The sequence below is a fragment of the Scyliorhinus canicula genome, chromosome 2 (genome assembly GCF_902713615.1).
Source record: "Scyliorhinus canicula chromosome 2, sScyCan1.1, whole genome shotgun sequence".
NCBI lineage: Eukaryota > Metazoa > Chordata > Chondrichthyes > Carcharhiniformes > Scyliorhinidae > Scyliorhinus > Scyliorhinus canicula.
In genome coordinates, this window is record NC_052147.1 from 227,969,725 (window position 1) to 227,995,760 (window position 26,036).

Consider the following 26,036-nt stretch of genomic DNA (forward strand, 5'->3'; position numbering starts at 1 on the left):
GAGTCTGGGTGAGTGTGAGAGACTGAGTGAGTGTGTGTAGAGGGGTGAGAAGGTGTGTGTGAGTGAATGGGGGTGAGTGTGAGAAACTGAGTGAGTGTGAGTACGCTTTACGACCAATCTCAGATTTCTCACTCTCTTACCAGCACTAACCAGCACACACACACTCACCCGCCACATACACTGATATTCTGGTCAGTATTGTTACTTACTCTTTTTTAATCCTGCAATTTATTGCTCTGGCCTTGCTGTATTTTTGCTCAGCAATTCTTTCTTTCCTTAAAATGTCTATTTTGTTTTAAATTCAGTTTATTGTCATGCCAAACTTGCTCAATGTGCTCAGATCCTGCAAATTAAGTATTTGAAAATAATCCAATTAGCTGGATTCCCTGCCTTAATAAATTGCAGCAACTACAACAAAACAAGTCTCCATAGGTTTTGAATATTTGCAGTATAAAGGCTAGTGAATGCATGTTATATGATTGTGTTGCAGTTTATGTGACATCAACTGCTTGAGCTTACTGTTTTTGCTATTTGGTTGTTTTTGTGGACATAGTCTTCGTCCTTTACTTGTGCTCTGCCTGATTTTCTTGAGTAATTATCTCAGGTGGTCAAAGCAGCCATCCAATGTTTGGCGACAGCATGCAAATAAGGCAGTTGTGGTAGTTTCCCATGTCATCACTTCTCTCCAATCAAAGCTTACCATGCAGCGTTGGGGATGCAAAGCATTTGTTAAAGTGGACTGCAGCAAACTGAAGTCAAATTTTTACTTCATGTTCCTTATAGACAACAGAAAGAGGCCCTGATAGGAATTTTAACCCAAAGCTATAGGTTACTTCCATAGTTCACAATGCAAACTAGACGTCTGTAATCACGATTTTATAACCAATCAATGCAAATACAATGGAGAGTCAGTCGATTTGGTGAAGAATTTTGTGCTCAAAAGGTGTATCTGTCATTCTTCTGACTTCACAAGTTAAAGTTATATATTTGATCATTGAAGAATCTTGCTTCGGACACCATGAACTATGTTTTGTCGCCTAAAGTATGTTAACAGCAAGTCTTTATTAATAACTGATAACTGTGCAAAGATTTACTGGGTATAGTTATGGAGCTGACTCCAGTATAGGTCTTTCTTCATACCTATCCACCTCCAGACTGCCTCTGGCTCTGCTTCATGTGCTTTCTTACATCACTGTCTGGGTGCTACTGTACTCAGTCCCACATAAACCATTCAGAATTCTCTCTCTGTACCCAAACAGTTGCCGAAATGTGGAGACTAGGGGCTTTTCAGTATTAATGTATGCCTACTTGTGACAAAAAGATTATTATAAACCATCTGTGTACCAGATCCAACCAATACACCTCCCCCAAATCCTTACCCATGTATATAGTTTACTTCAAGATTTACATTGATATAAATGTTGTGCATTTATCTTATTGTTACAACCTGAATGCGATACAACAGTTTTGCTATTACAGTGTTAATATTATTAACGTCCTCACTACTCTAACTCCTCCCTTCAAATCCTTGAAGTTAGAGTTTCATGCAGTGTGGAGGCTGGATCACCCTTCCACATCTCATTCACCATTCTGTTGGGACAGTGGTAGGTTCTGGTGGTTCTAGTTGAATGTTGTTGGCTTGGAGGTTGGATGGCGATTAGGTATAGTTTCTACTATTGTTTGACGTTAAATCATAAGATATAGAAGCAGAATTAGGCGACTCGGTCCATCGCGTCTGCTCCGCCATTCAATCATGACTGATATTTTTTTCATCCCTATTCTCCTGCCTTCTCGTCATAACCCCTGATGCCCTTATTAATCAAGAACCTATCTATCTCTGTCTTAAAGACACTCAGTGCTTTGGCCTCCACAGCCTTCTGCGGCAAAGAGTTCCACAGATTCACCACCCTATGGCTGAAGAAATTCCTCCTCATCTCTGTTTTAAAGGACCGTCCCTTTATTCTGAGATTGTGTTCTCTGGTTCTAGTTTTTCCTACAAGTGAAAACATCCTCTCCAAGTCCACTCTATCCAGGCCACGCTGTATCCTATAAGTTTCAATAAGATCCCCCCTCATCCTTCTAAACTCCAATGAGTACAGACCCAGAGTCCTCAACCGTTCCTCATATGACAAGCTCTTCATCCCAGGATCATTCTTGTGAACCTACTCTGGACCCTTTCCAAGGCCAGCACATCCTTCCTTAGATACGGGGCCCAAAGCTGCTCACAATACTCCAAATGGGGTCTGACCAGAGCCTTATACAGCCTCTGAAGTACATCCCTAGTCTTGTATTCTAGCCCTCTTGACATGAATGCTAACATTGCATTTGCCTGCCTAACTGCTGTCTGAACCTGCACGTTAACCTTAAGAGAATCATGAACAAGGACACCCAAGTCCCTTTGTGCTTCTGATTTCCTAAGCATTTCCCCATTTAGAAAATAGTCTATGCCTAAATTCCTCCTTCCAAAGTGCATCAGCTCACACTTTTCCACTTCATTGCCCATTCTCCTAGCCTGTCCAAATCCTTCTGCAGCCCCCTTGCTTCCTCAATACTATCTGTCCCTCTACATATCTTTGTATCATCTGCAAACTTAGCAACAGCGCCTTCAGTTCCTTCTTCCAGATCATTAATGTATATATGTCTGGGTGGTCTGGCTGGTTTTGCAGTGTATGGTTGTTATTGTTCTTGATTGTTTCAGTTGTGGTGGATGAAAATTATATTCATCTGCTTGGTAATGTTTTCTCTTCTTCTCCGTTTAGGCCATCTGAAGACTCTCTGGGGTCGATTCTCCGTTTGGGAGACTATGGGCGGGATTCTCCATCCAGCGACGCCAGAATCACAAATCGCCATGACTCAGGTGTCGGCTGAAAATCGAGGCCGGTGCCGGTCGCCCAATGGAGTGCCATGCTCCGGTGCCGCAATGGTGGCATGAACGCGTTTCCACACCCCGCGCCGCCTAGAGCGTGCAAAACTTACAGTAGCATTTGTTAATATATCATTAATGGTCTGACTCGGTAGTCTCCGGCCTTCCACCATGCTTCTCCTCCGTCTGGCGGATGTGATGCCGGCGTGGTTTACTTGTGGTATTTGAGCTTGGGGATTGGTCAGCCGAAGGCACATGATGGAGCGATAAACATCGGAGAGGCACAGCAAGGCGGAATTTGAAGATCAGAGAGTTGGAGAAGGTTACGGAGCTCAGAAGATATGAGGTCATGGAGGGATTTAAAAATAAGAATGATAATTTTAATACCAAGGCACTGCTTAACCAAGGCTAATGTAGGTCAGCCAGCACAGCTGTAAAAGGCAAATAGAACTTGGTCAGGAATAGTCAAATCAAAGGTAAGAAAACATGGATGAATGTTTCAGTGAGCGCGCAAAAATATGGGTAGAGTCAGGTGATATTATGGAGGTGCAAGTATGTGATCTAGCAATTCATGGCAGTAGAACCCCTAGAGTGACTATTATCTTCTGGTTACACCAACACCAGATTTCTTTGCTTCCATAAAAATATATAAAATGGCATGAACAAAATTAGATACTTTGAGGAAAGCATGAATGACAATTGGATACAGTTCTATAGAGTATAATTAGATTTTATATAGCAGGAGGATACACCACAGGTCTTCTATTTTCTACCCAATGTATAAATTCAAAATCTGTTTCTCTTTACTATGAAGTAAAAGAAAAAGCTTTGTATATTACGGAATTAACTTGGAAATGTTTATCAAGGCCAAGGCACACAGTAAAATCAACAAAAATTCCCAAATTAGTTTTACAATTATATTTACTCAAAGATTAACTTACCTCACGAGTAACAAAGCATTCAATTGGAAATGTGAAAATAATGGTTATTGCGTACAGAAACCTTCCAGCAGTGATCAAATTATCATCTTTGCAATAATTTTCAAACAGATCACCTAGCAAAATCAAAAAAATTCTAGGTTGATTTTTAGTCCATTAAAAATATTAAACGCATCAACATTTTTGCCTCACAAAATATAAGTTCTTACTCTGAAGTAACTCATTTTACTTTAAAAACGAATTGTTTCCACGAAAAGAAATAGGATCGTGCAACATTCTGCATTAAATTTTCTTTACTATTCCAGATTGTGACAACCACATCTCTGATGACTTACAGGATTCACAATGTTATAAACTTACCTTGCTATAGTACGGAGAAACATTTTGAAGAGTGTCTGGATTTGGGTGCAGGTGAGGGATTAAGATTGGGAAAATTATCAATGCGCTAAGAAGCCAGTTCTAACCTGCCAAACTCTGCATTCACACAAGCACATTAGGCTGCATGCATGGGGAGAGGTGAAATGCCATTTAACGTTTGTTAATTAGAGCAATATTGGCACACACTAGAAAGAAATACTTGGAGATCAATCTGAATCTCAGCTCTGACAAAGAGTGAGCCAGACTTAAATAATTAGCTCTGATCTCTCTCCACAGATGCTGTTACACCTCCTGAGATTTCCAGCATTTTCTGATTTTGTTTCAGATTCTAGCATCTGCAGTAATTTGCTTTTATTTCAAGAGGGGGTGGTGTGGTTTTACGGTGGCGGCCAAGGAGTAAGAGGTCGCACATTTGGTAGCTCAAGGGGGGTTCTTTCAGTCTTTTCCTGCCCTAAGGGTGTAGTATTTTAGTGCAAAAGGCACAGGAGTGCCCGGGGAAGGTATTACATCTCTGGTTGGCTGGCTGGATGGATCAGTTGACGGGGACAATGAGCAGTGCAAAAATGACACAGCAGTGGGAGTAGGAGAGTCTTCATGGTGCACCGGCGGGATAGATGATGGAGGGCAAGGGAAAGCACGCCGCCCGTCCAGTGGTCGACAGAACAGTTGTTAGAGTTCCTGAACAAGAGGCTACTGCAGCAGAGGAAAGAGGCCCTGGAAGATCTGGCGCAGGTGGTGAAACCGCTGAGATCTGGGATCGAGTGAGTTGAGCAGAGGCTGGAATCCCAGGGTCTCCAGGCAATTCAGAAACTGGAGGAGAAGGTGGGCAAGCACAAGGAGCAGTTGGCCTTGTTGGTGGTTGAGATGGGAGTGATGCAGAAGAGCGAGAAGAGTCTGAGGGACAAGGTGGAGGATCTCGAGAATCGCTACAGGTGGCAAAATATTAGGATTGTCAGGATGCCTGAAGGCATTGAAGGTGTGGAGGCCGCTGTGATATGTCCACTCATGTATATCATGAGATTCAGACAGGCAGGATAACCAATGAACACACCGACATGGGTGTGGTTGGTGTGGTGCAGTTGGGAAGGAATCGATGGCAGTTGGCATCCAGTGGCAGGCCTGGAGGGTAGCGTGACGCGGACTGGGGGTTGTCTCAAAAAAGGATATGGCTGATTGGCAGGGGAAGGGGATGGGGAGCCCCTTGACCAGGCTGGTCATGTGGAACATGAGGGGGTTGAATGGGCAGGTAAATTGTTGCGTGTGTTCACGCATCTGAAGAGATTGAAGGTGGACGTGGCATTTTTGAAGGAGAGCACATTGGGGGATCAGCTGAGGCTGAGGAAGGGATGAGTGGGGCAGATATTCTATTCGGGCTGGATATGAAGATGAGGGGCTTGGCCAATAAGCTGGTTGTGTTCGAGGTAGGAAGCATTGTAACCAATCTGGGGGTGGGGGAGACATGTGGCGGTTAGTGGGAAGTTGCAGGGGATGCTGGTGGTTCTGTTAAATGTTTATGCCCCGAATTGGACAATGTGGATTTTATGAGGCCGGTATTGGGGAAGATTCCGGACTTGGACTTGCATTGGTTGATTATGGGGGGTGATTTTAATACAGTCATAGATCCGTGCTTGGACAGGTCGAGTCCCAAGTCATCAAGGCTGTTGACAGTGGCGAGGGAGCTGAGGAGGTTTATGGAGCGCATGGAAGGGGTGGACCTGTGGAGGTTTGGGAGGCCGAGGGCGAAGGAGTTTTCATACTTATCCCATGTGCACCGGATGTACTCCCAGATGGACTTTTTTGTGAGAGACAGGGTTCTGCTTGCGAGGGTCACCAACTCGCCATATTCGACGATTGTGGTTTCTGACCATTGAGTTGATTTGCGGGTGGCTTGGGGGAGGTCCAATGGCTGCAGTAGAGGCTGGACGTGGGGTTTCTGATGGATGAGGAGGCGTGAGAGCGGGTGAGGGCTGCCATTCGGGGCTATGTGGGAGGAGGAACTCGGGGCTGCAGTCAAAGTGGAATTTGTATCAATTCGGGCGCACAAGTAGAAGGCGTAGCGGGAGGAGAAGGCAAGGCTAGCGGATGAGATTTTGAGGATGGACAGGAGATACTTGGAGGTGCCGGAGGCAGGATTGTTGAAGTTGATGCGGAGGATCCAGATGGAGTTTGCACTAGTTTCTATGGGGAAGGCAGTGGGGTTAGTTGCATAGAGCCAGAGGGACAGTGTATGAGTGTAAATAAAAGGTGAGTAGGATGTTGTCCCATCAGTTGAGAAAGCAGGAGGTGGCGAGGGAGATTGGTAGAATTAGGGATGATAAGCATAAGATGATGATGGACCCGGAGGGGGTAAATGGGATGTTCAAGGCCTTTTATGGAAGCTCTACAAGTTGGAGCCCCTGTAGCGGGTTCCTGGACGGGTTGGGGTTTTGCAAAGTGGAGGAGGGGCTGGTTCAGGGGCTGAGGGTCCCAATTGGGCGATGGGAGGTGATGGATGGTAAGGGGGGGGGGGGGGGGATGCAAGAGGTGAAGGCCCTGGGGTTGGTCATGTTCCCAGTAGCGTTTTATGTCAAGTTTAGGGCGGAACCTGGGCCACTACAGGTGAGGGCATACAGTGAAGCGAGGGAGAGGGGGAACTCTCCTCTACATTGTCACAGGCTTCCATCTCACTGATTTTGAAGAAGGACAAGGACCCGGAACGTGTGGGTCATACTGCCCGATATCATTATTGAATGTGGACAGCAGGTTATTGGCGAAGGTGTTGGCATTGCGAATTGAGGACTGTGCTGGCAGTGATAGGCGAGGATCAGACAAAATTTTGTGAAGGGAAGGCAGTTGTCGGTGAATGTGCCGAAGCTACTCAAAGTAATCATGATGCCTTTGGAGGAGTAGGAGGTGGAGGTGGTGGTGGTGCTGGATGCGGAGAAGACATTTTGAAAATCTTTTGGTGCGGAGAAACCTTTTGATTGGGTGGAGTTAGCGTATTTGCTGGAGGTGTTGGGGCGGTTCCGGTTCAGACAGGAATTTGTGGATTGGGTGCCGTTGTTGTATAGAGCTCCATTTGTGGGTGTGCGGACAAACCGAGCGAGTTTGTGGTACTTTGGGCTACATCGTGGGACGAGGCAGAGTTGCCCACTCTTCCTGTTACTTTTCACCTTGACAATAGAGCCGCTGACAATTGTGCTTAGGGTGTTGAGGGACTGGAGAGGGATTGAGCAAGGTGGGGGGGGGGCGGGGCGGGGGGGGGGGGGGGGGGGGTGCCACCAAACATAGGGTCTAATTGTATGTGGATGACCTGTTTTATATATTTAGGACCTGGTGGGCAGCATTGTGGGCATTAAAGAGATCCTGGGGAAATTTGGCCTTTTTTTTGGGATACAAATAGAATATTGGGAAGAACAAGACCCGATTGAGGCCAAAGGGCAGGGAAGGAGACTAGAGGAGTTGCTGTTTAGGGTGGTGGGGGGGGGGGGGGGGGGGGGGTTTCCAGGTATTTGGTTTTCCCAGTGTCGTGGAACTGGGCACTGTTGCATAAACTGAACTTGGCTCAGCTGGTGGAGCAGATGAAGGCTGATTTTAAGAAGTGGGATGTGCTGCCACTGACTGGGCGGATGCAGACAGTGAAAATGACGGCACTGCTGAGCTTTTTGTTTGTATTTTAGAACCTCCCGATCTTTGTTCCCAAGGAAGGTCAATGGGCTGATCCAAGGGTTTGTGTGGGCGTGGAAGACCCTGCAGGTGCGGCGTGCTCTCTTGGACTGATGTTGCTGAACATGATGAACTATTATTGGGCTGCGAACATTGCTATCATAAGGAAATGGGCCGTGGGTAGGAGTCGGTGTAGGGGTGGCTGGAGGCGGCATCGTGTAGGGGGTATGTGTTTGAGGGCTTTGTTCTTGGTGCCTTTACCGTTCTCGCCAGCCAGGAACGCCGCAAGCCCATTGATGGTGTCGACCTAAGGGTGTTGGGCAGTGGAGGCAGTATTTGGGGTTGGAGGGTGCCTCGGTGTGTGTGCCAATCTGTAATAACCATAGGTTTGTGCTGGTGGAGCTGTTGCGGGGCTCAAGGGGTAACGGCAGGCAAGGATTGAGTGCTTCGGAGACTTACTTATAGGGGGAACATTTGCGGGCTGGAGGACCTGCAGGAAGTGTATGAGTTGCCCATGGGGAATGACTCTAGGTACCTGCAGGTTCGGGACTTTGTAAGGAGGGAGGTGGTGTCCTTTCCTGGGCCGTCGCCCCTGGGGTTGCAGGACAAGGGACGAAATAGGGGACAGGGAGGTGTCAGATGTTTATAAGGAGTTGATGGAATGGGAGGGATCCCTGGTGGGGGACATTAAGTGTAAATGGGAGGAAGAGGTCGGGGCAGTGACATGGGCAGAGGCCTTGCGGAGTGTGAACATGTCCTTGTCACTTGCGAGGTTAAGCCTCATCTAGTTTAAAGTGGTGCATATGGCTCATAAAACGGTGGCGAGGATGAGTAGGTTCTTTGCGGGGGTAGAGGATACGTGTGGGCTCTACATGGGGGGGGGTCGACGAATCACGTCCACATGCTCTGGGTGTGTCCAAGACTGAGGGGGTTTTGGTAGGGGTTTTCAGACGTGATGTCTGAGGTGCTGGGTGTGGAGGTGGTACCAAGTCCAGAGATGGCGATATTTGGAATGTTGGAAGACCCGGGAGTCCAGGGGTGAGAGAGACCAATGTATTGGCCTTTGCCTCCCTGATAGCGCGGAGATGGATTTTGCTAGGGTGGCAAGACTCGAAGCAGCCAAAAGTAGGAATGTGGGTGAGCAACCTGACAAAATTCCTGAGGCTGGAGAAGGTCAAGTTCGCTCTGAGGGGGTCGGCAGAGGGGTTCAGCCGGAGATGAAAGCCGTTTATCAATTTCTTTAAGGAGGATTGAGGGGTCAGCAAAGGGGGAGAGGGTTGGGGGGTTTGGGGGGTTAAAATGGGGAAGACGAGATGTGGTGGGACGTGGTTGTTCATGTAATGATATGTATAATCTAAGGAGAGTTAAGGGTTAACAAGATGATGTTCATGTATATCAACACCAGATGGGATCACTGAGTAGTCTTATAAAAGGCTGCATCTCTAAGAATTCTGGGAGTAGTGGATGGGAAAGGATAGTGCGAGGTTGAGTTAGAGTGTTGGTTGTATTAGAGGGATTATAAATTACTGTAACATAGATTCAATATTATTAATTTGTTAGCTGTTACTCAGTAGAGTGTACAAACCATTTAAAGTAGTGTAAAATAAACTAGCTTTGTTTTGAATACATAGTTTAATGTTCTTTGTAAACACTATGACTTTTGGCTATCTTGGAGAACAATACAAGGAACATTACCGTTCATTGAGTTGTTCTGTTCTTATGATTTTTTCGGAGTATAAGTAAAAATGCCTTGAATGAAATATTTTCTTTAAAAAAAGGGGTGGCGTTGTTTGCTTTGAACAGCAAAGAATACAGGCGACCATGGACAAAAGGAAAAGTGAAATACCAGCAGTCCCAACAAAATCATACATTCGCCCTGGCCCACAATGTGGAAAGCCATGCATGTGTGCAATTAGCCTCCACCACCATATTAGAACTCACAACAGATGCTTTCCTAGTCTTGCTCTGCAGGGCTGGAAATTCCCATTGGAGGGCAATGAACCTTGGGCTGGTCTGTGAAATTTTCCATCCAGCCCACGATGATTCCTGCCACAGATGGGACTGTAAAAATCCCAGCCAAGGAAGAAGGTGAAGAAAATTCATCTGTGGCTCAATCAGGTTTGTTTCAGAATCACAGTGTATGTATGATTTACAAAATTGATTGGCTCACAATGGAAGTGATTTCTCTGTACGCACTGGCATTCTAGGGGTTAACTAGTTACAATTGCACAAACCTCTACAATATGAACAAATAAATAATGCAGGACCAACAATGGTTGTCAAAAGATTTTTTGATCTCCCTCTTCCTTCCCAATCCCGTCTTCCAATTATCCTTCCTTCTGTAAATCATTTTTGGAAAAAATATATCTCAATAGTATCCCCCTCCCTCTCCTTCTCATCCATTTATTTTATTTGGGATGTCGTGTCCTTACCACTATTTCAGATTTTTAATAAGTCTACCAACATTTTGCAGCATTTTCAGCAACTTGAGTAGGTTTTGAGGCACTGACTAACTCATTGGCTTCATCTATTTTTCAACCCCCTTAGGTCAGCCATTTGACTCACTTCTTTCATTTCCTCTATTTTTTTTTTAAATTGCCAATCAGACAGTTTTGTTTTGCATTTCAAGTGTGTACAGACAAAGGAAAAAATATTAATTTACTACGGGACTGTTGGGCCATTATCAATGTTGGATCATTAACCCAAAATCATAAATGCAAAAATAAATCATGATCATTTTCAACATTTTGCACAAGTAATTTCTGCATGGGTTCCCTCAATCTCCTCTAGCAACCTCTCTAGAAAATTGGTGGAAACCCAATAGGAATGGCATAAATGGCCATTTATGCTCTTTGTTCTGTGTTTATTTTTAACCAGTGCTTATTGGAATTTATGGCAACCGAGTGAGAAATTCCTGCAGAATTTTTACCCTTGTACTTTTAATGAAGTCAAACTGTGACCTTACCTTGTGTATAGCCTGTGAACGTTATGTATCCACTTGCAGCAAAGGCCACATTGATAAGCAGGGCAAAAAACACAGATATATGAGTGACACGAGTCCAGGTTTTTATTGTGGGCTGTTCCAGCGATCCATAAATCAAAAAACTATTGTGATGACAAATAAAAGCTGCAAGTACAGAATAAGTTGTTAATAAATATAATGCTGTTTCTTACAAATAAATATAATGCTGTTTCTTACAAATAAATATAATGCTGTTTCTTGCAAATAAATGTGTATCTTAGGCTCTTGTAAGACGAACTTTACTTTTTCCGAAGTTATTAGAAGAATGTTACTTTGCAGTGGTAATGCAATAAAAAAGATCTGGATTGCTCTGGGCTCGATTTGTTTTTTGTCAATTGGCTATAAAAAGGTTGAAAATCTACTGCACTCAGGAATTTACTACATGAGGGGAGATGGTGGCACGGTGGTAACATCACTGGACTAGGAATGCACAAACCCAAGATGATGTTCTGGGGACAAGGGTTCAAGTTACATCATGGTGGTATTTAAATTCAATTCATAATTCTGGAATTGGAAACAAGAAGCTCGTCTTGAAACTTTCATCAATTGTTATTTAAAAACCCATCTGGTTCACTTCTGATGCGCTGCTGTATGCAGCCTTGTGGGGCCCTGGTATTGAGGACTATTGTGGAGGAGGTGTTGTTGTTTATTCTTACTGATTGTGGTCTGTGGGTCAGAAAACCGAGGATCCAGTTGCAGAGCCAAGTCCTAGGTTTTGGAGCTTTGATATGAGCTTGGCTGGGATTATGGTGTTGAAGGCGGAGCTGCAGTCAATAAATAGGAGTTTAATGTAGGAGTCCTTGTTGTCGAGATGCTCTAGGGATGAGTGTAGGGCCAGGGAAATGGCGTCTGCTGTGGACCGGTTGTGGTGGTATGTGAATTGTATGTCGCTTGACCGATTTCCTGCCACCATGGGAAGTGGGGGGATTCATCTCGGCAGTCACAAAACCTCTGCCCTCAGCACCCTTTTCAGACCAATCAAAGCTGTGAGTACAGCATCATTAAAGTTAAGGCTCAGAACACACCTTCCCATTTGGAAATATATGGGCAGATGAATTGGCCAAACATGGGGCCTGGGTAGGAGGCCTTTGGCAGCTCATGGATATCAAATGGATTCAATAATTCAATAACCGTCTCGCAGACAAAGGCCCAAAGTAGCGACCAGGATCTAAAACCAATTCAGGAAGGGGTATGCCCCATCTCCTTTGAGAAATGGTGGAACACACTCTCTGTAAAAGATAGACTAGTGGTTCAGGACAGCCTTCAGAGTGGGGTGGCGTAGGTTTCCTCCGGGTGCTCAGGTTTCCTCCCACAAATCCTAAAAGGAGTGCTTGTTCGGTGAATTGGACGTTCTGAATTCTCCCTCAGTATACCCGAACAGGTGCCATAGTGTGGTGACTAGGGGATTTCCACAGTAACTTCACTGCAGCATTAATATAAGCCTACTTGTGACAATAATAAAGATCATTATATGTTGTTCCAACCAGGGACCACAGTCAAATTATTTTCCAGAGCCATGAAGTCCAGGGCCACCAAGGGGCAGGGGCCACAAGCAAGCAAATTAAGGGATTGTGTTGGTGGCCCACCCTAGAACAGGATATCGGACAGTATGTTGATAATTGTATAATATGTACGCAGAATAATCCCAATAAACATGCTCAAAAAGGGGAGTTGAGACACACCCGCCCGGTGGAGGGTCCATGGACAAATGTCCAGATCGGCTATATCAGTCCCCTACCACCCGGTGCAGGAGGTTACAAGTACATTCCGGTCATGATGGACACCTTTCATTAATGTGGCTTTCCCAACCCACACTAACACGGCCAAAGCCACAGCTGACATCCTAGTGCAGCATCAACTCCAAACAGGGTACTCATTTCACAGCCTGGTAATGCAACGGGTGATGGAACTGTTTGCAATGATTCCACACTGCATACCACCCCAGTCCAGTGGTATTGCAGAGAGAATGAACCACTTCCCCGTCCCTCCAGTTCCCACGTCCATGCACAACGAATCCCAGGAACCGAAAATGTGAAGACTCAATAGCAGAACTGTCCGATAGCACTTGGTGTGTTTGGCTGGACTAGGTGTGTATGTGTAACGGGGAAGGGTGTAGTTCCTCCCCTGTGGGTGGTACTCTTCCCCGTCCCAGGAAACACCCGACCCGCACAACCCTATTAAACACGGATTGCAAATTTCTGCAGAAACTATTACATAGCTGTCAGCGAGGTTGTAATTTCCATCTTTTTTTAAAAAAGGGGGTGGGGGGTAAGGGAATTAAGTAGTGATTCCTTATCCTTATCCCAGAATGGCCGCAGCAACCGGACTACAAATGCCACACCAACCGAAGACCAGAAGATCAGCCTACAATAACCCAGCTACATGTGGTTCACCCCACCGGACGCAGGTGAGTGTGAGAATGGCATGCTGTGGGAACTCGAATAAGAGTGTCACCTATGGGTGCAATAACCAAAGAGTGGAGTACAGGAAGGGTAATCGGAGCTCTGATTATTGCTCCCTAAGGACAACCCTCACTTGCAATTCATGGGCATATACCAACCATGGATGGATGGAGCTTGTCTGCCTCGGCCATGGGCCGGGAAAAAGGGCTGCAATTAGGACAGAGGTGCCCTGGTGAGGTCATTCAGGACGAGTACGTCTAATATGAAATAAAAATGGGTTAAAACCTACAGTGTACACACCCCTCCCCACTTGTCCTGAAATCACCCCAGAAAATGGGTGGATATTAAAACACATGGGAAATTAGTGTTTGATACAGAGAAGATAGGTCGATAGAAGATAGGAGCAGGAGGAGGTCTTTTTGATAACACACACTACAATATAGTGGTAGATCTGGCCGGGACACAATTACCAGACTGGTGTCTCTCCCCACTTAGGAAATTCTACCTCCACTTAACCCAGAGATTACTCAGCCCAAAGACTGGGGCACATGAGGGGAAAGAAATACCCAGAACCAAGGGCGCAAGGGGAGGGAATTCCTGAATGATCTGGTGACGCATATGGGGCAGGGACATCCACCATTAACATGTTCCATTGGGCTAATTTAGGCAGTAAGCTCAGAGTCCTGAGCTGACAAGTTAAACAGACCATGGAAAGCTTCAACAAAAACGCTTGGCAGCTTGCCGGGGGAGATCTGGCAGGGAACTGGGCCAGTATCCTTGTGGTTACTGGGCTGGAAGGGCACACCCAAACAATCAGATTGTCTGAGGTAGGGTGGAAGTTGATGCCTAGCAACAGAACGGAACCCTGTGCACCATCTATGACCAATGGACGGTCGAACAGCTGTGAGGGAACCTCGACCAGGTTATCATGGTCGAGATGGATCAGTGATGAGGAAATCGAACGCCTGTACCGGGGAAAAAGACACACTAATGTAACAAACTGCCAATTGCAGCAACTGAACAAGGTCTGGCCTAATGATAGCTCAGAGGAACCCCAGGGACCACGGCAGGGATGGTGTTAGGGATCCCAGTATTACTAAACGACAAAGTCAGGTTGAGACTCTTCGAAGCCGAAAATATAGGAGTCATTGAAGGAGGGATGTGGATGGGACATTAGGGGACTCCCCCGAATGTGGTCGAGAAGGGAGGGAAACTCATAGGCACCAGTCCGGGCAAGTGTGGACACACAGACGAAACGGTCATGTGCCCATACCTGGTGTATGAAAATGAACATTCCCTGTGTGGATTCAGGACAACTACCAACCTAAATTGTACACTGGAAATTAGAAAGTGATATCACCTGGGTAGCTTACAGGGGGGAGGGAGAATATTGTATCACAACCTCGCGAGCAAAATACCAATATGGGGCAAAATCATGCCAAATTCACAACACCTCCTTTTGTTTCAGGCCACACTTTTCCGCTAGGATAGGGTTGATTGAGATGTAGATAGACACCAGAGGGAGAAAATACTGATAAATGCTGGCGAGGAATTGAGACCAAATGTGACAGAGTATTTTGAAAAATGTGACACCAGGGTAACACTTCTGCTCGAGAAACAAATTCGGACGCAATTGATCACAGCACACAAGACCTTTGTCAAAGTAGTGCAGCAAACAGGGGAAATAAAAAATAACATTCGTGAGATTAAAGTCACTACATGGTGGGTGGACCTCTGGGATTGGGGTTCAAATATTCAAATTTCCCCATGGGTCTGCCTCCTGTCACACATAACTGTAATAGGCATTCTACTTATGGCGATGTACTTAACCATCCTCACACTCAAATTTGTCCATTGGAAGAAATAAGTCGTATAACACCTGGATTCGGCTCTCCGCCTTCGGAAAATAATATACAAAGAAAGCCCTTGACACCTTCGTTCGGTATCGCAATGTATTTAGTTCCACTGTTCCATTAATTACTGTGTCGGCTGTGTGTATATATGGTATTAGTTTCCTGCTCTGGATATTTGTGTTCACTATCAATGTTATTGTATTGTTTCTCATCACTGTTCATGTGGCATTTTGAAAGTACTAAGCTGTTGCACTATTGTGGGATGCCATTGTAAACCCAAGATCGGGATACTTGCTCATCTAAGATGGTTTGGTTGGGATTGCGTGATCCGGTTCGCTGATGCTCATGGGATCAAGAGGAGGGACTGTGGTAACCTATCAAGGCCTAGCTTTCGGCCCGATTAAAATTGGCCATTTTAAATTAAAGAATTGGGCACAGGAAAACAAGCCACAGTCACTCTGGTATAGCCTCATGGGAATTCAAACTGGCCAAGTTCCAATACACTAAAGGTCAGACAGTCTGCCAAGACATGTCCAGACCTTCCCTGTCAATCGGCCATCAAGAGATAATTGATCTGATTGGTATGCACCGATCTATTGTTGGGGTGGGGCCCAGGTGACCCTGTCAATTGGGCTTCAATTGGATCATTGGACACTAAAATTCCCCCTCGATACCCCATTGGCAAAAGGCCACAGGAATTGGGAACAGGGCGCAAAGCCAAAGGGGGTTAAACCTGGCACTCCGGACCCCTTGGCAGAGAAGACGAGGCATGGGAGGTGACCTTGACCAGACCAGAGGAGACCAGGGAAGACCAGAGAAGGAAGGAAGGAGGGGACTGCTAGGGAGAACCACCTTTATGAAGACAGACCAGAGGAACACAGTGATCAAATCCATAGCCCTACCAAGCCATCTTTGTGGGTAGTATAAACTGATCTGAGGTACCTCTATAGAGTATTTTTTGTGGGAATGTATGGGTTGATTGTGTTAAATAAATATTGTTAAACTCGAATTTGTGTTTGTGGTTTGTTCGCCTCGTTATTAAAGACACCTAGGTAAACCTTTGAGTAAGTAAACTGGTCAAAAGTATCTGAGGTTTTACAGATACAACCTTCTGATCATTCTTTCATGTGAAAGTTTTTGTAAAAGTTGGAGTTTCCCAAAGTAGAGGAGGGGCAGTTCAGGAACATGGGGTCCCAATTGGGCTGAAGGAGGTGATGGACTGTATGGGGGCGATGCAGGCAGGGAAGGCCCTGGGGCCGGGCCGGTTCCCAGTGAAGTTTTATAAATAGTCTGGGGTGGACCTGGAGCCACTGCTGGTGAGGGCGTATGATGAAGCGAGGGAGAGGGGGGAGCTCCCCACTACATTATCACAGGCTTCCATTTCCCTAATGTTAAAGAAGGATAAGGATCTGGAGCAGTGTGAGTTGTACTGCCCGATACCATTACTGAATGTAAACACCAAAGAGCTGTTGAAGCTGTTGGCCTCACAAATCGAGAACTGCGTCCTGAAGTGACAGGCGAAGATCAAACGGGTGTTGTGAAGGGGAGACAGTTGACAGCGAACGTGAGGAGGCTGCTTAATTTAATCATGATGCCTTCAGACAGACAAGAAGTGGAGGTAGTGGTGGCGATGGATGCGGAGAAGGCGTTTGATCGGGTGGAGTGGGAGTATCTGCTGGAGGGTTTGGGCAAGGGTTTGCAGATTGGTTCTGGTTGCTGTATAAGATGACGATCGTGAGCATTTGATCGAATCAAGTGAGTTTGAGGTACTTTGGGCTGCATCGTGGTTCGAAGCAGGAGTGCCCGCACTCCCTGTTACTCTTGGTGATAGATCCACTGGCAATGATGCTGAGGGCGTCGAGGGCCTGGAGCGGGATTGAGTGGAGACGTGTCGAGTGTGGGGTGGGGGGTGTCATTGTATGAGTTCGACCTGTTGTATATTTCAGACCTGTTGGGCAGTATCGGAGGCATCATGGGGATCTTAGAGGAATTTGGCCGGTTCTTGGGATACAAGTTGAATATGGGGAAAGCGAGGTGTTCCTGATTGAGGCTAGAGGACAGGTAAGAAAGTGAGGGGAGTTGCAATTTAGGATGATTGGGGTGAGTTTTAGATACTTGGGTATCCAGGTGATGCGGGGCTTGGCGCAGCTGCACAAGCTGAACCTGGCTCAGCTTGTGGAGCAGATGAAAGCAGATTTTAAGAGATACTGTCATTGGCATGAATAGACAGTAAAAGTGGCGGAGCTGCCAAGGTTTCTATTCGTGTTTCAGAACCTCCCAATCTTTGTCCCTGTGGTAGTCACCACTGATGTATATACTGTATAGATATGGGTTTTACGGTAAGGCCCCTATACTACAGGTACGAGGGTAGATCTCTGCCTGCTGGCTCCGCCCAGTAGGCGGAGTATAAATATGTGTGCTCCCCGTACAGCAGCCATTTCGTCAGCTGCTGTAGAAGGCCACACATCTCTGTGTAATAAAGCCTTGATTACATTCTACTCTCGTCTCGTCGTAATTGATCGTGCATCAATTTATTACACAGAGATTTTTCAGAGATGGACCTCTGCATCAAGCCGGATCGCCTGCGGCTGCATCCTCAAGCAGACAACGCCAAAAAAGACTTTGAACATTGGCTAGCCTGTTTTAAAGCTTACATCGGGTCTGAGCCAGACCCAATCCCAGAAGCACAGAAGCTTCAGATTCAGTACACGTGGCTGAGCTCCAACGTTTTTCCCCTCGTCCAGGACGCGCCGACCTACGCAGAAGCCATGGCGCTACTGAAGGAGAATTACGCTCAGCGGACCAACAATATCTACGCCAGGCACCTCCTATCCAGGTGGCGCCAACTTCCTGGTGAGTCTGTGGAAGATTTCTGGCGTGCCCTGCTCGCCCTAGTGAGAGACTGTGACTGCCAGGCCGTTTTCAGGCCTACGGCCCTGACTGTGCGGCTCACCCCTCCTGTGCATCGTGGACCCCGCCGATGGCCACCACATCATGGACCCCATCAGTGACAGTCCCCAGTCAACTCCATGCCTGTGCCGCGCGGCAGCCAACCAACCCCCAGGGGACCCAAATGCTACTTCTGTGGACAGGCAAAACAACCCCGGCAGCGCAGCCCGGCATGTGGCCCATGGGCGCCGCTATCTTGTGCAAGGCCTGTGGCAAGAAGGGACATTTTGCTGCAGTGTGCCAGGCCCGGTCAATCGCACTATTGTCCCGGCATCCCCCACGTGCGGCCAGTGAGCGACGCCATCTTCCCCTCCTCGGATCACGTCCAGCCCGTGGGCGCCGCCATCTTGCTCTACTCACAATACGTGCGGCCCGTGGGCCCCGCTATCTCGCCTATCTTGGAACCAATGGGCGCCGCCATCGTGCCTGCCCCAGGACACATGCAGCCCAAGGGCATCGCCATCTTGCCTCCGCAGGACACGTGCGACCCGTGGGTGCCGCCATCTTACCCGCCTCAGGACACCTGCCAGTCGGGCACTTCATCAGGCTGCTCATCGCCTGCAACCGCTGACGACCAGCCGCGTCTCACCTCGGTCACGATTGACGAGTCCCGACCACACAACCGCGCGACCGCTTCGACAAAGATGAAGGGCGACGGGCACGAGATCTCCTGCCTGCTGGACTCCGGGAGCACTGAGAGCTTCATTCACCCTGATATGGTAAGGCGCTGCTCCCTCACAGTACACCCCGCTAACCAGAGAATCTCCCTGTCCTCCGGATCCCACTCCATGGCGATCTGGGTTACTGCATCGTCACCCTCACCGTCCAGGGCGTGGAGTTCAGCGGCTTCCGCCTCTACGTCCTCCCCAACCTCTGCGCTGCCTTGCTACTCAGCCTGGACTTCCAGTGCAACCTCCAAAGCCTAACCCTGAAATTTGGGGGGCCCCTATCACCCCTTACCGTTTGCGGCCTCGCGACTCTTAAGGTCGACACGGCTTCCCTTTTTGCAAACCTAACCCCTGATTGCAAACCCGTCGCCACCAGGAGCAGACGGTACAGTGCCCAGGGCAGGACCTTCATCGGGTCTGAAGTCCAGCAGCTGTTTCGGGAAGGCATCATCGAGGCCAGCAAAAACCCCTGGAGAGCCCAAATGGTAGTGGTGAAAACCGGGGAGAAAAACAGGATGGTTGTGGACTACAGTCAGACCATCAATCGGTACACGCAGCTCGACGCATACCCCCTCCCACCCATATCTGTTATGGTCAATCAGATTGCACAGTACCGGTTTTTCTCGACAGTGGACCTGAAATCTGCCGTCCACCAGCTCCCCATCCGTAAGGCGGACCGCCCATACATGGCGTTCGAAGCGACGATCGCCTTTACCACTTTCTTAGGGTTCCCTTCGGCGTCACCAACGGGGTCTCGGTCTTCCAACGGGAGATGTACTGAATGGTTGACTGGTATGGACTGCAGGCCACTTTCCTGTACCTGGACAATGTCACCATCTGCGGCCATGACCAGCAGGACCATGACACCAACCTTTCCAAATGTCTCCACACCGCCACTCTCCTCAACCTCACGTATCACAAGGAGAAGTGTGTGTTCAGCACGAACCGATTAGCCATCCTCGGCTATGTCGTCCAGAACGGAGTTCTGGGGCCCGACACCAACCGCATGCGCCCCCTCATGGAACTCCCCCTTCCCCACTGCCCCAAGGCCCTCAAACAATGCCTGGGGTTCTTTTCATATTACGCCTAGTGGATCCCAAACTTTGCGGACAAGGCCCGCCCACTCATTCAATCCACCGTTTTTCCCCTGACGGCCGAGGAATCAGCAGGCCTTCAACCGTATCAAGGCCGACATCGCCAAGGCCGCGCACGTGGTCGATGAGACACTCCCCTTCCAGGTCGAGAGCGATGCATCAGACATCGCTCTGGCCGCCACCCTCAACCAGGCAGGCAGGCCCGTGGCATTCTTTTCCGCACCCTCCATGCCTCTGAAATTCGGCAGTCCTCCGTCTAAAAGGAGGCCCAAGCCATCGTTGAAGCTGTGCGGCATTAAAGGCATTACCTGGCCGGCAGGAGATTCACTCTCCTCGCTGACCAATGGTCGGTTGCCTTCATGTTTAATAACACACAGCGGGTCAAGATCAAAAATGATAAAATTTTGAGGTGGAGGATCGAGCTCTCCACCTACAACTACTAGATTTTGTATCGCCCCGGTAAGCTCAACGAGCCCCCCGATGCCCTATCCCAAAGTACATGTGCCAGCGCACAAGTGGACCGACTCCCGACCCTGCATGACAATCTCTGTCACCCAGGAGACACCCGCTTTTACCACTTCATTCAGGCCCGCAACCTGCCCTACTCCATCGAGGAAGTCAGGGCTATCAGAGACTGCCAGGTCTGCGTCGAGTGTAAACCGCACTTCTACCAGCCACACCGTGCGCGCCTGGTGAAGGCCTCCCACCCCTTTGAATGCCTCAGCATGGACTTCAAAGGGCCCCTCCCCTCCACAACCGAAACACGTACTTCCTCAGTGCGGTCGATGAATATTCCCGAATCCCCTTTGCCGTCCTATGCCCCGACATGGAGTCTGCCACCGTCATCAAAGCCCTCAACACCATCTTCGCTCTGTTTGGTTTCCCCGCTTACGTCCACAGCGACCGGGGATCCTCATTTATAAGCGATGAGCTGCACCAGTTCCTGCTCAACAGGGGATTTGCCTCGAGCAGGACAACCAGCTACAACCCCCGGGGAAACGGGCAGGTGGAAGGGGAGAATGGGACAGTCTGGAGGGCCGTCCTCCCGCTGGCAGGAGGTCCTCCCCGACGCACTCCACTCCATTCGGTCGCGCCTGTGCACCGCGACTAACAAAACCCCCCCATGAATGTCTCTTTGCCTTCCCCAGGAAGTCCACCTCTGGGGTTTCGCTCCCAATGTGGCTGGCAGCTCCAGCACCTGTTCTCCTCCATAGACACATGCGACTACACAAGGCGTTGGTTGAGAGGGTACAGCTACTCCACGCCAACACACAGTACGCTTATGTAGCATACCCCGATGGCCGCCAAGACACAGTCTCCCTCAGGGACCAGTCACCAGCTGGTTCCACATACAACCCCCCTCTGCCCCGGCGCCACCCTCCCTTTCCCCGGCGCCTCCCACCGCGGCCCCCACTCCAGGACAATCTGTCCTCCTCTTTTTCCCACACAGGGATGAAGAGGATTTTGACATGCTCCCGGAGTCACCAAAGACCAAGCCGACGCCTGAGTCGCCACCAACACTGCGGCATTCTCGACGACAGATCAAGGCACCGGACTGCCTAAATTTGTAATATTCTCTGTGATTTTAAAAGCAACTTGTTTGCATATAGTTCTCCACCACCTCCGCTGGACTCATTTTTAACAGGGGGTGAATGTGGTAGTCACCACTGATGTATATACTGTATATATATGGGTTTTATGGTAAGGCCCCTGTACTACAGGTATGGGGGTAGATCCCTGCCTGCTGGCTCCGCCCAGTAGGCGGGGTATAAATATGTGTGCTCCCCGTAAAGGAGCAATTTCATCAGCTGCTGTAGGAGGCCACACATCTCTGTGTAATGAAGCCTCGATTACTTTCTACTCTCGTCTCGTCGTAATTGATAGTGCATCAGTCACACCGTCATTTTTTAAGAAGGTAAATGTGCTGATATCAGGTATTGTGTGGGCGGGGAAAACCCTACAGGATAGTAGGGCTTTCTTAAAGTGGGGGTAACTGGGGGCGGGGATGTGCTGGCGCTGCTGAACATGATGAATTATTAGTGGGTGGCAAATATCGTTATGGTTACGGAATGGGTCGTGGGGGAAGAGGTCAGCATGGGGTCGGATGGAGGTGGCATTGTGTAGAGTCTAAGGGCTTTGTTGTCGTGGCCTCTACTGTTCATGCCGGCCAGGTACTGTGTGAGCCCAGTGGTGGTGTTGGGCCTAAGGGTGTGGCGGCAGTGGAGGCAGCATTTGGGCCTGGAGAGCGCCTCGGTGCGGGCACCAATCAGTGACAATTATAGGTTTGCACCGGGGTTCAGCGGGAGAGGTTTCTGGATGCAAGATTTCAGGGGTGGCGGCAGGCAGGGACACAACGATTTGATATTTTCATTGGGAGCAAATTTGCAAAGCTCGAGAACCCAGAGGAAAGGTACAATCTGCCCTGGGGGAACGGCTTTATGTACCTGCAGGCCCAAGACTTTGGAAGGAGAGAGGGGCCGTCCTTTCCTGGGCTGACTCTCCCGGGGTTGCAAGACAAGGTGCTGCCGATGGATGAGATAGGGGAGGAGAAGTTGGCAGATGTCTGTCAGGAGTTGATGGAATGGTAGGGAGCCCTGGTGGGGGACAGTAAGCATAGTTGGGGGGGGGGGGGAAACTGGGAAGGGAGATGGAGGCTGAGAAGTGGACAGAGGCCTTGCAGAGGGCGAATGCATCCTCATTGTGTCGAGGCTAAGCCTCATCCAGTCTAAAGTGACACGTAGGGCTTATATGACGCTGCCGAGGGTGAGTAGATTCTTTGAGGGGTAGGGGATAGGTGTGGGCGGTGCACGGTGGGGGGCCCATGAATCACATCCACATGTTCTGGGCATTTCCAAGATTGAGGGGGTTCTGGCAGGGGTTCTCGGATGTGATGTCCAAGGTGTGGGTGTGGAGGTGGCCCCAAGTCCAGAGGTAGCGATATTTGGGGTATCGGAAGATCCGGGAGTAAAGGGGATGGGAGAGGCCGATGTTTTGGGCTTTGCCTCCCTGATAGCCCGGAGCCACATGGGGGGGGGGGGGGGGGGGGGGGGGGGGGGTGTCCTGAGGCTGGAGAAGGCTACATCCGTCTTGAGGGGGTCGACGGATGGGTTCACACAGATGGGGGACGCGTTTATTAATTTCTTTAAGGAGGTTTGAGGAGTCAGCAAGGGGGCAGTGGGTTGTAGGGGTTTTGGGAGCGTAAGAGGGTTAAAATGGGGAAGGCAAGATGTGGGAAGGGGGTGGTATTAGGGGAGCAGAGCTGGGGGAGAGGAGTGGGTGTTGGTTGTTTTTGAAGTTGTATGATTGTGTTTCTGCTTTTGTTTGTTTGTATGAAAATGCCTTGAATAAAATATTTTTATAAATATGCTGATATGGATCATGCCCAGTGAGGGCGAGATCCAGATCGCAATGTCTTGAGAAGTTTGGTTGAATCTTGTGAGACGTCTCGAATCCCGTGAGGGCTGTCTTGCGAGATTCAATGGCCTTGTTGCATCACCAAGCTAAGTGCGGCGAGGCTGGGAAATCAGGCCCTCTATTTCTTTTGCACTGCTGTCTAAAGGTACAACAGTTTGAACTCTCCTCTTTGCTCTTCCCTATCACTTTCTCTATCCCAGATATTTTTCTACGTTTCTAGGCCATGCGGCATCTCAAAGAACAAAGAGCAAAGAAAAGTGCAGCACAGGAACAGGCCCTTCGGCCCTCCAAGCCCGTGCCAACCATGCTGCCCGTCTAAACTAAAATCTTCCGGGGTCCGTATCCCTCTATTCCCATCCTATTCATGTATTTGTCAAGATGCCCCTTAAATGTCACTATCGTCCCTGCTTCCACCACCTCATCCGCCAGCGAGTTCCAGGCACCCACTTACCCTCTGTGTAAAAAACTTGCCTCGTACATCTCCTCCAAACCTTGCCCCTCGCCCCTTAAACCTATGCCCCCTAGTAATTGACCCCTCTACCCTGGGAAAAAGTCTCTGACTATCCACCCTGTCTATGCCCCTCATAATTCTGTAGACCTCTTTTGTAGATCTCTTTAGCAATGACAGCTGAACACCTTCCTCTGTGGAGGAATACCAGTCAGATACACGATTACCATTTTATACATGCCCGGCATATGTTAAATAATGCTGTTGGTAATGCATGGGATGATGAAAATCTCTACCCTCATATTGTTGATGGGTCCAGGAAAATCTAACTTTGAGTGCTTCAAATACAAAATGTTCGATTTCCTCGCACTATCTCTGGCAAAATGAAATATTTTCAAGGCAAAAAAACACTCTGCCAGTTTATATTACTCTAAAAATCTTGGACAGTTTGTTATTTTATCAATTATTAGTTTACATTAGTCACTAATCAATAAGTTGAAATGTAGTGCAATTACTGCACTGCAGTTGAATAGGCAAAAAAATTAAAACACACTGATCTGTGGTAAATAAGACTTACCAAATGTCATAACTCCTATTGCTTGTATTGCATTTGGCTGTGCAAAATTCCAGGCATTATCTGTGGATGGACTGAAAGGTAAATAAAAGTCAAAGAACAATGGCTAATGGTCTTCTTTCTTTATTAATTTCAGTGAAATTCGAGATGTGAACAAATTGTGATTCAACATGCAAGGGATGTAAAACAGCAGTCGCAGACTATATGCCCGTGTTCAGAAAACTTCTGGTATTAACTCTGACAGTGGACATCATGAGGAGATGGCTCCAGCAGTGACGCATATACAAAGAACAAAAGAACAAAGAAGTAACTGGTTATGAATCCACAAGACTGGCAGTTCTGTGGTATTGAATAACACTGCAGTCATTTCCTCTGAAAGCATTATTGCAATGAGATCAAGTGGCTTCAACAGCAAGCTTCTCAATCGGTTTTGCCAGTAATGTTTACGAGCTGGCAGACTGTAATAGAACAAAATGCAGAGACAAATGGTGCGATATTTAGGGTCTGTTCGCCACAGGCACAAATCCCATTTATGGCCGCTAAATCCCACGGATTTACGCCAGGGAGATCTCGGTTTGAGATCTCCCCTACCCCCACCAGTGACATGACCACCTTCACACCCAGAAAAGTTGGGAACCTGATGTCCATAAATTTACAGCCATTTCAATGGCACCAAAGCATCAGCCCTGTGGAATGTTCTCCCCTAGGTGGTGTGATGCCACGCTGGCATGAATCACACCCAGTTTTCGAACCAGGCATTACCAGGGAGCATTGAGGTGGGCTATGAAGTGGGCACCGCTAGGGGCACTGCCAGGGGGTAACCTTTCCCCATTGGAGATGGGGTACTTTGCCTTATGCGTGGGGTGAGGGAGAGGGGTAGCTGCCAGCATCCAGGTGGGGTGGGGGGGGGGGGGGGGGGTTGCTGATACCTCCATGATGGGGTTGCCTTGAAGTTTGTGAGGAGGGGGGAATTGCTGTGGTGGGGGTTTGGAGGGACTTCAGTTTTTGAAAATTCCTCCAAACTGTTATATTCAGGGTGGAAAGGCCATGAAACGAAAACCTTGCTGGATTCTAATGGTGTGATTCCAAGGGCAATCTTACATTTATTAAACATAATTGAATGAATATTGTGGGGGAGGAGTATATGAAACAGCACAGATGGGCTCCCAGCTAGATTACTGAATCTTCAAGGCTACATTCTGCCGCAAGCCTAAAACATGTCATAAAGAATATTTTGGCTGTATTGGTTAGTTAAGAGATTTTTAAAGGATTAATGATATTTATACATGCTTCATAAAATAGCAAATTGCTTCAATGCAAGACACAGCGCACATCACATCAGGTGGCGAGCCTCTGTATCTGATTTTAAAATGTATGTTCCTGGGCAGGAGGCCTGTATCCCAAATGTGGCCATGCAAAAAGCATACCTAAGGAAGGTTTCACCACAGCTATTCACAGTTGTAACCCTATTCTGAATGACATGGGGAAGGATTTTTCAGATGGTGGGGTTTTCCATATCGCCACCAAAACTAGCTGCCCCACAACTTTTTAAAATGCATCATGGTGTTAACTGGCTAGGCCTTTCGTCCCTATCTGGGAAGGAAGTTTTCCCTCAGGGAATGGCCAGCAACTCTGTAGGCCCAGCAGCCTCAGGTTTGAGTTTTGATCATTACTGAAACCATAGGGAGTTCCCAACGGAGAAGAGGAGCTAATGGAGGTTGGTAAATCTGGTGCATTGGCAGGGTCTCACAAAACGCGGTTGACAGGGGTTGGGGGTGTGGGGGCATA

General features: G+C 48.0%; 1 protein-coding gene across 4 annotated transcripts in view; it reads right to left on the reverse strand.

The window, feature by feature from the left end:
* The window catches only part of slc38a11 (solute carrier family 38 member 11), a 258,711-nt gene that overhangs the window by 20,522 nt on the left and 212,153 nt on the right, over positions 1-26,036 (reverse strand). For 3 of the 4 annotated variants that reach the window (XM_038789718.1, XM_038789716.1, XM_038789715.1), the window contains exons 8-10: positions 24,252-24,322; positions 10,790-10,951; positions 3,805-3,917 (exon numbers count right to left, since the gene is read on the reverse strand). In XM_038789718.1, the coding sequence (XP_038645646.1) occupies positions 3,805-3,917; positions 10,790-10,951; positions 24,252-24,322 (346 nt within the window). The remainder of the gene's footprint in view (positions 1-3,804; positions 3,918-10,789; positions 10,952-24,251; positions 24,323-26,036) is intronic. The other variant, XM_038789717.1, reaches the window with a different exon arrangement.